The sequence below is a fragment of the Elephantulus edwardii genome, unplaced genomic scaffold, assembly GCF_000299155.1.
Source record: "Elephantulus edwardii isolate Elephantulus edwardi_28Jun2011 unplaced genomic scaffold, EleEdw1.0 scaffold00096, whole genome shotgun sequence".
NCBI classification, from domain to species: Eukaryota; Metazoa; Chordata; class Mammalia; order Macroscelidea; family Macroscelididae; genus Elephantulus; species Elephantulus edwardii.
The window spans coordinates 2355785-2371207 of NW_006399846.1; the positions used below are offsets into that span (position 1 = coordinate 2355785).

At 42.6% G+C, this 15423-nt stretch overlaps 1 protein-coding gene across 1 annotated transcript in view; it reads left to right on the forward strand.

Annotated features, from left to right (window-relative positions):
• VWF (von Willebrand factor) overlaps nucleotides 1–15147 on the forward strand; it is a 227928-nt gene extending 212781 nt beyond the window's left edge. Inside the window, exons 47-51 of the mRNA XM_006891361.1 lie at nucleotides 10641–10739; nucleotides 11574–11702; nucleotides 12203–12242; nucleotides 14155–14252; nucleotides 14959–15147. Coding sequence (XP_006891423.1) covers nucleotides 10641–10739; nucleotides 11574–11702; nucleotides 12203–12242; nucleotides 14155–14252; nucleotides 14959–15147 — 555 coding nt within the window. The remainder of the gene's footprint in view (nucleotides 1–10640; nucleotides 10740–11573; nucleotides 11703–12202; nucleotides 12243–14154; nucleotides 14253–14958) is intronic.
• Nucleotides 15148–15423: the final 276 nt, after the last annotated feature.

Genomic DNA, 15423 nt, shown 5'->3' on the forward strand with positions numbered 1-15423 from the left:
ATTCGATTCCATTGATCTATGTGTCTGTCATTGTACCAGTACCATGCTGTCTTTACCACTACGGCAGTGTAGTAGGATTTGAAATCAGGGAGAGACACAGCTATTTGTGATAGAACAATCCAGATGGATCATCCTTTCCTTGATTAGAAAGAAGCAAACTAAGCATGTGTGCTTTTTTTTTGTGAATCTCTGTTGACGTTTTGGAGTTCTGGTGTAGTTTGTGTGTGTGTGTATGTATGTATGTCTCTCACTCGCTATAATACTTGGCTTTGATACAGAGTGAGGTCATGTTATCAAGGGCTTAAGCAGCATCCCATTTATTGTGGCTATGCATTAAATTACCCTGTAGTCAGTGATGGAAGGAGAGGAAGGCTGTAATCAGCTTCTTGAAGGGTATGTTCCGTCCCCAACAGCACCCTCTGGTGGTAAGAAGGCAACATCGTAGCCTCCTTGGCAGTCTGAGAAACCCTATTATAAATTTAGTCTGTGATTAGGTATTATTGTCATGACATGAGTCCAAAACGAAGGCTGCATAGTGGAGTGGACTTGGGGGGAGGGATTGTATAACAATGAAAGAATTTTTCTTTTACTTTTCAAAGAGAAGAACGAACTGGAGGAGAGGAGTGGGCAGGGAGAAAAGTGCAACAACGAAAGACGGAAATCCAAAATCTCTGTAAATTTTCATTAAAATTAGTAACAATAATTAAAAAAAGAAAAAATTCAGTTTAGATCTAGATTTCTAAATCTTTTCTAAATATTGTACGTCACTCTCTTTTGATCTTGTATTCTTTCTTCTTCCCTCTGATTTTTTTTTTTTTAAATTTTTGTGGGAGTGTACCATCAAATCAGATCTGACTGGTACAGGAGGAGATTGTCCCTCCTTCCCCGGCAGAGCATCTGGTGGATTCGAACTGTGCACCTCTGGGATTGTAGTTGCAGCTCCTTGCCACTAGGCCACCAGAGGTCCCCTCCCTCTGAAATTCTTAAATCTCCTCAGGTCAGCGGACTCGTCTCTGTCTTGATAACCCCTGCTTTAGCTCTCCTCTCCAGCTTTTGCTGAAACTTGCCCCGGTGACTGTTGTAGCTCAGTAGCCTGGTTGTTGTGGGGCTTTGAGTCAGAACCAACTCATAGCTGACCCTCCAGTGGGTGTTCAGAGTCTGTAAATCACAAGAGAGGATATTGCTCATCTTGTTCTCTTGGAACAGCTGGTGGATTTGAACCTTCTGCCTTTGGATTGGCACTGGAATCCAAATCAGGCCACCAGAGCTCCCTCAGCATCCTTAGCTGGTTTTTCTCCATCATGAAGGGCTTCAGTGTCCCCCCTGCTTTGGAGCCAGGGGTTAGGATGACAGTAAATGAAGTCCAGGCACGTCTAGAGTAGACTAAACGATTAATATCACCAAACAACTGGGAGTCCTTGCTTTTCTCCCAGGGAAAGCAAAGCTTACCCCTGAAGGACACCAGCAGAGCACTGTTGGTGCTGATGAATGATAGGGATGAAGCTGGACAAATGAGCTGTCAAGGACATATGGGGAAAGGAGGTCACCCTGCGGGGAGCACTCCTGGAGGAGGAACCTGAGCTGCCCTGGCGCAATGGGTGAGCTGCAGACTGGAGGACATTCCAGGAAGGGAGGACTGACAGATGGAAGCATCGACTGGGCTAGGGAAACGGGAAGAGATAAGGCCAAAGGCTTTGAACAGCCCATGAAATAGTGAAATAGTGGAGTAGAGGGGCAGGACTAATTGGTTGCTCAGAGCTGAACAAGAGAACTTGGCTCAGCAGGCAGAGGAAGCCGCGTTTCTAGCACTGATGTAATGTTCCCTCCGCAAGCCCATTCCGCCCGGCGTGTATGGCAGCATATGGAACACATACCCCTGTCAGCAGCCTCTGGACGGCCAGCGGGGCTCAAACAGCCCCCGTCATCGCGTGCAGCTGCTGCCGTGCTGTGCTGGGCAGCAGACACACAGGAGGGTCTGTTTTCTTTATTCAGTTCCGCACGTGGTTCTGTTAGACTCCCTCTTCTCTTCCCTCCTCCTTCCTTCAGTCTCACAACATCCTTAAAATAATTGCTATTTTCCTTATCACTTTCCTCTCTGCTTGCTACGGAGTCTTGGTGACATAATGGTAAAAAATGCTTGGCTGCTGAACTCCAGGCTGGCAGTTTGGGCCCACAGGGAAAGCTGTGGCAGGCTGCCTCCCTGTGGATTTACAGCTGTGGAAACCCTGTGGGCAGTTCTCCCCGCCCCTACAGGCCCCTATGGGTTGGAATGGACTCCACAATAGTGGGGCTTTTCTTTCCTTCTTCTTCTTTCTCCTTCCATAACTCCCATCTGCCTTTTCCTGTTCTTGGCATGACTTTGCCCCCTGCTTCTCTGGTGTCTGGATTTTGCCTTCCCCTTCACTTTATAACCCCTCCTCCATTTGTCCCCCACTTCTCCCTCGTTTTGTAAAGGTTTGGTCCATTTCCCCCTCTTTAGGCTCAGCGAGGGGAGGGCATTTCCTAGTCTCTTCTTCTAACACTCACTAAATATGCCCAAGTCCAAGCTCCCATGAAATTCTACCTGACTTAAGCCTTATTTTATTTCCTCTTTCTGACTCTTAACCACTCGAACACCCTCATAATGTTTATTCCATCTCTTTTCTTCCTCTCTCATGTACTTCAGCCATAGACCTTCCAGGAATTGTGCATTTTGGAAAAAAAACACACACACACACACAAAAAAAAACAACCCCAACAGTGTAAAGCACACAACTGAAATCCTGGCAAATGGCCCTCAAATGCCGGTGGTGTGCTTTGGATGTGGTGTTTTGGGTCTGGGCCCAGTCTCCCTGGGTTGGTGCTGAGCTCTGACCTCACTGCTTTCTCTGCTGCCTACTCCCTGAGGACACACTGAGTTCATAGCTGGATTTATGGGTATCAAATGGTTTAAATTCACTGCTGCACAGGCTAATCAGCTCTTAGCCTTATCTACTGGTTAGGAGTCCTCGGCCCATGTGTGTTGAGTGAGGAATGATAATGGCGCATGGGTCATCTATATGGGTGCTCCTAGGGCTGGTGGCCTAGTGACAAAAAGCTGCACTGCAATCCCAAAGGTACCCAGTTCAAGGCCACCAACTGCTCCATGGGAGAAGGATGGACAATCTCCTCCAGTGCAATTAACTGCCTCTGAAAACTCACTGGAGGGTTAGCTATGGCTCATTTCCAACTTGATGGTACAAAACAACAGCAATTTTCTTGTTAAAGATTCATGCTGGTAAACCTTCAGTGAATGGATGTCAAAGTGGTGATGACTAAATGTGGACCATGAAAAGTAAAGACATATGGTAGTATAGTAATATGTTTCTCATAGAAATAAATGCATCTTTTATAATTTTGAGATAATGTCCTTTTCCTTGGGGATTGTGGGAAGAGTTTAAACAACTTGAATTTTTATGAAATGGTGTGACAGTTGATGATGGCTTGTTAATGTTGGTATTTACAGTTATTTCAACTCAACTCAGTGCTGTCAAGTCTTAGGACTCATTGCCACCCTCCACCAGGGTTCTGAGGCTGCAGATCTTAATAGGAAGAGATGGCTCACTTCTCTCCTGCAGGGTCTGAATCCCTGGGGACTGAACCACCAGGGACAGGCAGCCTTTGAGTTAGCAGCTCAACCCGTTATTGACTTTGCCACTATTATTTAGAATGCTCTCATTTTGCAAACTAAAATGTTAATAACTCTATGCTGTCTCCCAGATTTGGGAACATTTGTTGCAGGATAGTAAAATGCAACTCTGTAAGATGCTACTTTCTAAATGCAAGTCATATAAAGGATTCTCACCTTAAACCAGTACAAGTGAGCTGCTAGCTGACTAAGGCAGTAGGCAGAAATGTCCAGGGCTGGAGATACAATAGTGAACAGCATAGAAATAGCTTGAAACTTACATGCCTATCAAGCAAAAGGGGGGAAGAAAATTCAGGTGCATTTTTTAAAATTACACATTGTAAGCATTATAATATGTAAGTGTAGATGTGGGTGTGCATTGTATCAGTGGCCTTAGAAGTCCTTTAGCATTTTTAATACTTAAAATTACTTCTAATGGATGAGAAAGATCTATTTAATGATGAGTGGAGGAAGAGCATTCCAGATAGAGGGAGCAGCTGACACAAAATGGGAAAGACCGTGGCTCGTTCACAATCCTAGAAGATGCAGGGAATTTGTATGTTCAGTGCAAGGGGCAGTGGTGCAAGAAAGGTCTGAAAATTGGAAAAAACCCAGATTATGTTAGCCTTATAAGACTTAGTAAGGAGATGAAATTTTATCTTTAATGCAATAGGAAGCCATAGAAAATGTTTAAAAACTTTGTTTTGATATGTTTTTATATGATATATATACTTTGCCTGCAATAAAATACAGCTATTAAGTATAATTTTATGAATTCTGATAAATGTACAAACATTTATTGACATGTTTAAGTTTAAACTTACTATTTTGAGGGCATTCTTTTTATATGTGTCCACTCTGTTGTAGTATTTCTTTTATCCGTCTTATGTTTGAGTTTGGTTTTTGTTAGTATTTCATCTTTGCTCTTCTGTTAGTCTTTTAAGGAGCCCTGGTGGTGCCAAACTTAAAGTGCTCGGTTGCTAGTCAAAAGGACCACAGTCTGAACCCACCAGCAACTCTGCAGCAGAAAAATATGACAGTTAGCTCCTGTGACGATTTAAAACCTTACTGACATATCTGATAAGAACTAATCTCTAACATCTATAGGGCACAAAAATAAAAGTTTAGCAACAAGAAGATAGACAATCCAATTCAAAATTGGACAGAGGATGTCTTAAAAAATACATTCAGGAGACCCACAAAAGCATAAAGAGATACTCATGATCATTAGCTATCAGAGATGTGCAAATCAGAACAGCAGTGCTATACCATCTTATTCCAGCAATGACAGTAAAGTTAAAAAAAAAACCCAACCCACCAACCCAAAAAACAACACATGCTGGTGAGAAAGTGCTGAGTTTAGAACTCTTGCACTGCTGTTGTCATTGTAGAATGGTGCAATCATTGTTGAAAACAGTGTGGCACTTGCTTAAAAAGAAAAAACCAGAAAGGCCATATGGTTCAGTAGTCCTGTTACAAGATATACATCATAGAGGATTAAGAGCCTTAACACAAACAAAAGAAAAAAGGACTAATAGAATGGGAAACCCAAGAAGGAAGTGAACTACATTTAGGTTACCTTAAGGTCATTGCAGCCAATGTCACAAAACAACATATGTATAAATTGTAGAACGGAAAACGAATGTTCTTTGTAAGTTTTCACCTACATTTCTATTAAAAAAAAGAGATTTGCAGCCTTGGAAACCTCATGGGGCAGCTCTACTCTGCACTGCAGGTTCATTATGACGGCAATGGGCTTGGTTTAGGCTTGGTATCACCCTTTTTGCTGTATTTATACTGTTGTTTTAGTGATTACATTGGTGATTATAATATGTAGCCCTTGTTAATTACAGTGTACCTTGATTTAATATTGTACTGTATTTTGTGTGCAATGTCGTTTTCTCATATACTTTATACTACTGTTTTCATTGGCTTTACTTTTATGTGAATTAAGCCTCACAATATATTGTGGAGTCTTGTGTGTTGGTTTGGTTTTATTTATTTTCAACAGTTTAAAAATATTTTATAGGCTTAAAGAAGTCTATAATTTATATTTTATAGACTTGAGTTATTACTCAAGCCAATATTTACCTACATATTTATCATTTCCAGTGTCCTTCTTTCTTATATATCTGAATATCAGTTTCTTTTAAGCTGAAGAACTTTCAGCATTTCTTCTCCGCTCCCCCAGCATTTCCTATAGTGTGGGTCACATGGCAGTAAATATTCTCAGATGCCATTTATCTGAAATGTTTTTTATTTTGCCTTAAATAAGTCTTGGAAGAAGCAAAACCTGAATGCTCTTAGAAGCAAGGAGGTGAGCTTTTGTCTCACATAGTTTGGCCTTATTATTAGGAGGGACTAGTCCCTGCAGAAGGACATCGTGTGTGGTAAAGTGGAGAGATCATGAAAAGAGGAAGACCCTCTGTGAGTCAGGTGAACACGCTGCCGGCAGCACTGGGCTCAAACAGCAGAGACTGTGAGGATGGTGTAGGATAGGCAGAGTTTCATTCTGCTTTCCATCCTGTTTTCAACTATGAGTTGAAACTGGCGTGACAGTAGCAACTATTGCTAACTCATTGTATTATGCTTTTTAGTTGTGGGGATTTTTTAAAAGTTTTCAAATACTGTATGAAATTCCTCATCTCTTTTTCTTTTCCCGTTACATTTGTATTTTTCTGTAGGCTTTTAAACATATTTATTGTAGTTATTTTAAACTCCTCCCTGCTAATTCCAATACCTGAATTGTTTATCTGTCTTTGTATTAAGTGACTTATTTTGTTTGGGTTTTTTTTTTGTTTTGTTTTGATGTTGAGCAACTTTTCCCATTTCTTTGATACCTAGCTCTGGTGGCCTAGTGGCAAGAAGCTACACAGAAATCTTGAAGGCACCAGGTTCAAGGCCACCAGCTGCTCCACAGGCAAAGGATGGGCAATCTCCACTCATGTGATTAACTACCTCTGAAAACCCACCAGAGGCTCAGCTGTGAGTTGGTTCTGACTCTATGGTACACAACAACAGCAACTGTTACATCATACATTATCATCTGTTATATGTTGATAACATTGCTGTTGTTATGTGCTGTCAAGTTGAAAACAGACCCATAACTGATTCTCCAGAGGGTTTTCAGAGGCAGTAAATCACATGGGAGGAGATCGCCTATTTTTCCTTCTTGGAGCAGCAGGTGGTTTTGAACCGTGGTACTATGTATTAAGCATTGTGAATGCATTGAAGAGATCTTGAACTACTGTCTTCCTTCTCTGAATTTGATTCTAGCAAGAAGTTAAATTATTGTCTGCTTGCCTTGAGCTAAAGGAGTCTTAGTTTTAAAACTTCAGTGAATTGGGTCTATTCTAGTATTTCCTTGGTTATAGAGGGAATTATGCAGATGACACAACTTTGCTTGGCAAAACTGAGGAGGACATGAGGCATTTGCTGTAAAAGGTCAAGGACTACAGCCTTCAATATGGATTGAAGTTCAAAATCAAGAAAACAAAGATTCTTACCACTGGGCCAGTTGGCCGCATCATGATAGATGGTGAAGAGATTGAGGTTAACAGCTTCAGTTTGCTTGGCTCCACAAGCAACATTCTTGGTATCAATAACCAGGACTGCTGTCAGGGACCTCTCCAGAGTACTGAAGAGCAGCGACATTAGTCTGGAGGCTAAGGTGAGCCTGATGCAGGCCATGGTCTTCACAGTTAGTTACTATGCATCAGAGAGCTAGACAACGACTAAGGATGATAAGAAAAAGAATTGATGCCTTTGAGCTGTGGTGCTGGAGAAGAATATTGAATATACCATGGGCTGCAAGGAGAACAAACAGGTTTATCCTGGAGAGCGTGAATCCACACTGCTCCTTGGAGGCACGGATTTTGACATTCCATCTGACACACTTTGGGCATGTTGCAAGGAGCAAACACTCCTTGTAGAAGGATATCATACTTGGAAAGGTGGAGGGGCAGCACAGGAGAGGAAGACCCTGGATGAGATGGATTGACTTAGTGACTGGGCTAACGGGGATAGGTGTGTCAGAGGCAATAAGGTTGGCTCAAGATAGAGCAGGGTTCAGAACTATTGTACATAGAGTCACTACGAATCGCAAGTGACTTGATGGCACAAAACCATAACAACAACAACAGAGGGAATCCTTCATTCCATGACATCTTCTGAATCAAGCTTGAAAATCCAGAATATCCCTGTTGATGTTTGTTCCAGCAAGTTTTGAATAATTTAACAGGATTTTACTTGCATTTGGTATTAATGATATTATGTGGAATAAGTGATATCATTGCTGATGTCTGATGGATCTTGCCTGAAAATGAGTAATAATAACAGAAGGATATTTGTATTTTACGATTCTGTGGATCATCACAAATCACGGTTAACATTGAGAAGAATGAGAATCCCCAGAACACTTAATTGTACTCATGCAAAATCTATAATTTAGACCAAGAAGCTGTTGTCTGCACAGAATGAGAGATTTTAAACACTGGTTTAAAATCAGGAAAGTTGTGTATCAGGGTTGTATACTTTCTCTGTACCTATTCAGTCTGCATGCTGAGCAAATCATTGGAGAAGCTGGACTAAATGAAGGAGAACATTTTTGTGACATCAGATTTGGATGAAGACTCATCAACAACCTGCACTATGCAAATGACAAAAAATTTTCTCACCTCTGGGCAAGTAGAAAGCATCATGATAGATGGAGAAAAGACTGACGTTGCCATCAATTTAATTTAACCTGAATCAACAATCAATGCCCATAATAACAGCAGTCAAAAACATGAAAAAAGTGTGTTGTATTAGTGAAAACCTTCTGTCACAGTCCTCTCCAAAGCAATGAAGAACAAGGATGCCAGTTTGAAGCCTACAGTGTGCCTGACCTAAATAATGGTATTTTCAGTTACCATTACTGTTCCCTCTTTCAAGGATTGAATAGCTTCTTTTTGGTTGTTCTCCAATGCCTTCAAACAGCTGTCTTCAATATTTTTAGGTGTTTCTAATTATCAGTTCAAAACAAGCTATTTTGTTATCCCCATAACTGGGATTCCTTTTATGATTTTTAAGTAGAGAAGTGACAAGATTTGTATTTTAAGATCATTGTAGCAGCTGCAAGGAGACTTTCAGTAAGGGGGCAAGAATGTAGGTTGTTGTTGTGTTGTTATGTGCCGTCGACTCGCCTGCGACTCATAGAGACCCTATGTACAACAGCCCTAAACTCCGCTCTGTCCTGTGCCAATCGCACTGTCTCTGACACTCCCATCCCAATTATCCCAGTCACTGAATCAATCCACCTCATAGAGGGCCTTCCTCTCCTGCACCGTCCCTCCACCCTCCCAAGCATGATGTCCCTCTCTAAGGACCGGTCTCTCCTCACTACATGTCCAAAGTAAGTTAGACAGAGCCTCAGAATCCTTGCCTCCAAGGAGCCACCCGGTTTAACCCTTTCCAGGACGAATCTGTTTGTTTTCCTAGCAGTCCATGGTATTCTCAATACTCTTCTCCAGCACCACAGCTCAAAGGCATCAATTCTCCTTCTATCCTCCTTGGTCATTGTCCAACTCTCTGATGCATAACAGGTGATTGCGAAGACCATGGCCTGTATCAGACACACCTTAGTCTCCAGAGAGACACCACTGCTCTTCAGCACTTTGGAGAGGTCTCTAACAGCAGACTTTCCCATGGCAATGCGCCTTTTAATTTCCTGGCTGCTGGTGCCAAGACTGTTGACTATGGAGCCAAGCAAACTAAAGCTGTGTACAATCTCAATCTCTTCACCATCCATCCTGATGCTGCCAATTGGTCCAGTGGTGAGAATCTTTGTCTTCTTGACATTGAGCCTCAATCCATATTGTAGGCTGCAGTCCTTGACACTCTGCAGCAGGCACTTCAGGTCCTCCTCAGTTTCAGCAAGCAGGGTTGTGTCATCCGCATAACACAGATTGTTGATAAATCGTCCACCAATCTTGACTCCACATTTCTCCTCATAGAGCCCAGCCTCCCGGATAATCTGTTCTGCATATAGGTTGAAAAGGTATGGAGATAGGATGCATCCCTGGTGTATGCCCTTCCCCATTTTGAACCATGTAGTGTTCCCTTGCTCTGTTCTGACGACTGCCTCCTGGTCCAAGTATAAGTTTTGCATTAGAACAATCAAGAGAATGTAGGTAAGAAAACAAATTAAGAGTATTCTGAAGATCCAGATAAATGATGGCAGAGGATACTGGTGAGAACTAGCAATGTATTCGAAATCTACTGTTTGCAAGATTTGCTGATGAGTTAGGAGGATGAGAAAAAGGAAAGAGTCAAGGATGACTCCCAGATTCCTAATCTGAGCAACCAGGGATTGGCACCTTTCACCAAGGTAAGAGATTAGAGATGGGTGAGAGATGGGGCAAAGGTCAAGATTCGTTTTGTATATGTTATGTTTTAAGACGACAAGAGGATTAAAAAAATGTAATGTGAAATGTAATGTAATGTGAAAGTATGAAGCTTGGGGAGGATTTTAATTTAATCAGCCTGACTGCTAGAATTTAAGTGAAATGTGCATCTATGGAGGGAAAGAGAGAAGTTGTTGTCAGATGCTGTTGAATATGACTCCCAAAGACCCTCTCCTGTGCTGTTCCCAACAGCTCTGATACACTCGACCCACTGATACTGTTACTGCATCAGTTCACCTTGTGGGTTTTCCTCTCTTACTCTCACCTTTCACCTTTCCAAGCACAATGCCTTTTTCTACAGATCAGCTCCACCTAACACCATGCCCAAAGAATGTTAGATGAAGCTTCACCATCCTTGCCTCAAGAAACACCTTGGTTCTATTTTCTCCAAGACAGAGATTATGAATTAGCACGAGTTAAATTTGGAATTTGCTTTCTGAGTTCTGGGTGAAACTTGGGTGGAGGCAATGGAGAAACCAGCCAAGTAAATCAGCTTTTGACTGGAATATTCTGAAGAGGTCAGCTCTGGTGGCTTTTCTTCCCAAATACAGGGTTACAAGGAGGAGAAGGCCCAGGGTGAATGTTGTGGGAGATGTCTGCCAATGGCTTGTACCATTCAGCTGAGAGGAGGAGAAATCGTGACTCTGCAGGTGAGAACAAGCTGAACTCAAGAGTTCTTCACATACCAAGCCTGGTTTCTTATCTTTGGATTATAGTTAGTTATTTATCTATTTTTATACCACAGAGTGAAGTATGAAGTTGGTTCAATACTGGCTTCTTTTCCACTTTTTTTACCCGGTGGTCTTATAGAGAGAAAAAGGAAATAGCAATGCCTTATAGAAGCTCCAGCTTTAACACTTGAATTGTTTTTAACAAGCATATAGTTTGTACATGGCCTCAAATTTGGAGTTGGTTTAATGTTTTTCTTCAGCCTTGAGACTGGAGGGGAAATTAAGACAAAACCATGTCTGATAAAAGGCAGAATTAGCTCGTGGTCCTGGCTTATCTTATCAATTCAGTTACCAGTTAGTCATTTTCCTCTCTCCATCTCTCAATCTGGTGATTTTTTTTAGCAGCCTTCCTCATAGTAAGGAGATACTGGGTGGCACAAATGGTTAATGTACTTGGCCATCAACTGAAAGGCTATAGGTTTGAGTCCACTCAGGGGCATTTCAAGAAAAAAAGGGCCTGTTGATCTAATGGCCCCAAATCAGCCACTATGGACCACAGTTCATGTGTTCTCTGTGAACTGGGGTTAACTCTACAGCCACTAAAACCACTGGTTTTCTATTAGAGTGAGTAGGTAATAAAACTGGAATTCCACATCCTTTCTCTGTTGTAGGCTTGGAGACTTTTTGTATCCTTTCTCATTCTCACTCCATAATCTCCCAGAGGACCAGGCATCAGAGGCAGTGTTTGGAGGGGTTTTGTAGCCCAAACATGGTCTTCAGATTTGTTCTCCCACTTCCTGTCTTTCCTTTCAGCGTGATGAGACACTGCAGGATGGCTGTGATAATCACTTCTGCAAAGTCAATGACAGAGGAGAGTACATCTGGGAGAAGAGAGTCACGGGCTGCCCACCCTTTGATGAGCACAAATGTCTAGCCGAGGGAGTAAGTAGCTGAGTTCAGGCTCTGCTTTCTTCTTGACTGTATGAATCTTTGACTCTGTGAACAGAGACCTGTTCTGAAGGTCAAGCAACTCAGCTTGTGCCCAAGGGAGATCAGTGACTCAGTTGAAAAATAGATGAAATTACAAAATTACAGTCTGATGGAGACACACAGTCCCTGCAGTATATGCAAGATCTTTCAAAGTCTTTCCCTTGGGAGACTGTATCTGTGATCCTTATGAAGAAAGTGTGATTGCATTAATTTCCAGACTCCACTGGGACTGGTGATCCTGTTCAGTGTGGAGAGAACTCATCATAGTTACAGTTGTTTGGTCGTGGTCAGGTGGAGTCCTCAGCCCGCTCACATTTGTGATGGGAAAGCATAGTTTGCATCTGATAAGTCCAGGGAAGGTGGATCCAGACACAACAACTGACTCAAAATAATCTGAAAACTGTTCGCTAGGTCTGGTTTGTGCCTAATCTAAGACTTTATTATTTTCTTAGGGGAAAATCACAAAAATTCCAGGCACCTGCTGTGACACTTGTAAGTACATTACCAATAGCCTGTCCCTTGAAACCTAGGGATTGTTTTGGGGAACAAGATTTATTCCAGAAAGATCACTTCTTGCTCACGGGACAGTCACCTCATTCACATCTGTAGTGAAAAACCTCCCTTCTTTAACACTAACTCTGTCCCCTGCTCAATTCTCCTCTCAAATGACCATAAATCAATCCCTTAATACCTTTGATCCTCCTCAAAGTCCTTATTGTCTCTAGCCTCCTTTATTATATGCCTATGCCTTCATAGAAGCTTCTGTATATAGCATGAGAGAATCTTCTCTTTCCAACCTGAGTGTAGGGTCCTTAAGGACAGGCATCTTTAGTCCATGGTCTAAACCAAGGGGACACTCAAAAAACATTTGGTCATTATGGATCATTCCGCCCTTTTTGGAGAGAAAAGAGAAGCTGTGGGGGCTGCAGAGAGCATAGGCCCCTCTCCCAGGCTCATGATGCTGGTCCAAGTGTACTGACGTTCCATGTTTATTCTCAGCCTTTCTCGAGGTTGCAGGTATGTTTATATGGGTTGGTCCTAATAGCCCACAAGGTTCTGGGAGATGATGTTCAACAGGTTTGCTCATCGGATAGTGTTCCCACCATACAAAACTGCTGCCCAAAAAAACCCTTTCAGAATCTCAGTGTTAAAGCCTTGTTTTATAAATAAAGAATTACTTTCCTGGGCTAATTTATTCTTTTTTTTTTTTTTTTTTTAATCTTTGCTATCAAGTTCGGAGGCTTGTACTAATTTTCCCCACAGGAAGGGAATAGTGAAAACCTGATTGCCTTCGGTGTTCAGTCATTCATTCTCTCCCTGATGGCTTCCTCTGACAGCCCTTGTAATTGCAGTAGCCAAATCTCAGATTGAGAAATGTACTGAAAAAAGCATCTCTTTCTATTATCCCCATGTGAGTGGGTTAAGACTGTGAAATCAGGGAACCACAAGAGAAGGTGAATTCTCTGTAGGCAAACCACGCATGGGATTTGGCTGAGGGGCTGTTATCTGAAAAGCCAGCAGTAAGAGGCCTTTGTTGATCTATGCATTCAGGAGACTTTAAGATCCTTTGTAGAGAAAAGAAATCAGGCCCAGAGATTTACATCTACAGAAAAAGAGTATAGTGTTTTGGCCTGAATGAATATCTTTGCCTTCATCCTTTTAGTGCAGTTAGCAGGCTTTGCTTTTAAAATGGAGTTATTCGGAAGTTTGGAGGTGGGCTAATATATAGTTAGGATTGATTTGGATTTAGAGCCAGGCAAGAATGGAAAACTCCCACTGCTCACATGGAAATGGTGAGCTGGCTTAAAATCTTAGAATTCTTAGAATTCTCAGTGGGACAAGTAGAGATGCTGATCTGAACATCACCAACTCTAGTGTGGAAGGAAACCCAGGTCTGTGATTTGAAGACAGTACTATCCAAGGAAGGACTCCACAGGCCTCTTAGGGGTCCTTCTCAGCCCCCACAGAGGCAGTGATTGTCCAATGACTGTAGCACTCAAAGGCAGGGTTAGATAGATATTCATTAGTATATTTGTTGGTCCATTAACTTCTGGATGTAGCTGGAAGCAGGAGAGGATTGTCCTGGCCATTGTGTCTCTTAGAGTCTACAATCATATAAAAGCAAGTCTCATACATCTATATCACCAAAACACAGAATCTGGAGTCCTCCATTAAGTAAAATTAGAGCATTAAGTGAGTTAAACTCAGCAAAAACTATCCCTCTGAATAAAAAGGACCAGGAACATCCGAAGTGAACCAGGATAACTTAATTCCTCTCCAATGTGACTGGCCTTCTTATTAGTTTACTGTGAAATTGACCTATTTCTAGCCCAGAGAGGGGACTGGGGCTGAAAAGTTCTCTACCAAACCCCATAAAGACCCATGTCCTACATCTGTCTTGTAGGTGAGGAGCCTGAATGCAAAGACATCATTGCTAGACTGAAGTATGTCAAAGTGGGAGACTGTAAGTCCCAAGAGGAAGTGAACATTCATTACTGTCAGGTAAGAGGTCCTGGTGTCAGTGAGGCCTGAGGCAGAGTGGACGTATTGGACATATCTCTTTGGTTGTGCTCTAAAAGAGTCAGGAGAATGATGGGTGAAAAGAGCTAGAAGGTTTGTTTTTTTTTGTTTTTTTTTTTAAGTAAATGTTTTACTGAAGTAACTGGGAACTTTAGATTCCAGAAGAAAATATGGAGGAGTAAAGAGCTGGGCAAGTCTCATATAGACAAGGGACATTATTATGAAAGACGGGGGCTACATTTCCTGACTAGCGATCAAACAAGCATGTAAATTCAGCTAGAGGGTTTTGTATGGGATATTTCCATGTTGCTGTAGTTAGCTGTTGTCGCAATTCAGACTCACACTGATTCCGTGTGTGGAGGAGAATGGCTCCAGAAAGTTTTCAAGGCTGTGACCTTTTAGAATTAAAGCCAAGCTTGTCTCTGAGGTGCTTCTGTGTGGGTTTAGGCTGATGACTGAGCATGTACCACCAATTCTCATAAAGACAGACAGGCAGAAAGTGAGAGGAGATTCTGGAAGGCTCTGCACTCTGCCTTTTTACACTCCATGTTGCATAGCTCTTCCGGTTCCTCTAGACAAGGCAAGGGCTGTCATGCCCGGAAGTGGAGGTAGGAAGCTGGCTACCCCAGAGCCCTCTGCACTGAGGATTTTAATCGAGATGCGCTCCTGCCCCTCTGCTCTGTTACAGGGTAAATGCACCAGCAAAGCTGTGTACTCCATCGACACCGAGGATGTGCAGGACCTGTGCTCCTGCTGCTCTCCGACGCTGACTGAGCCCATGCAGGTGCCCCTGCACTGCGTCAATGGCTCCACTGTGTACCACACGGTCCTCAATGCCAAGCAGTGCAAGTGCTCCCCCAGGAAGTGCAGCAAGTGAGGCTGAACAGCTGCTGCCTCCTTGGCTGGCCCAGCGATGACCAGCGTGCCACGCAGTCCTCAGCCTGTGCTGCTCTTGCGCCCTGCTGGGCCCACAATAAAGGCCAATCTCTCATCTTGCAAAAGGCTGATGGCTTGCTGTGTCTAACAGGCTGAAATGGCAACTGTAGGCTGAGGGGAAGGTGGGAAGGAAAACACACTCCAGCTTCAGGGTCTGTAGGTGGGCACTGCTGATTGCTGGGGTTGGGGTGGGGGAGTACAATGTCTTGCCCCTATT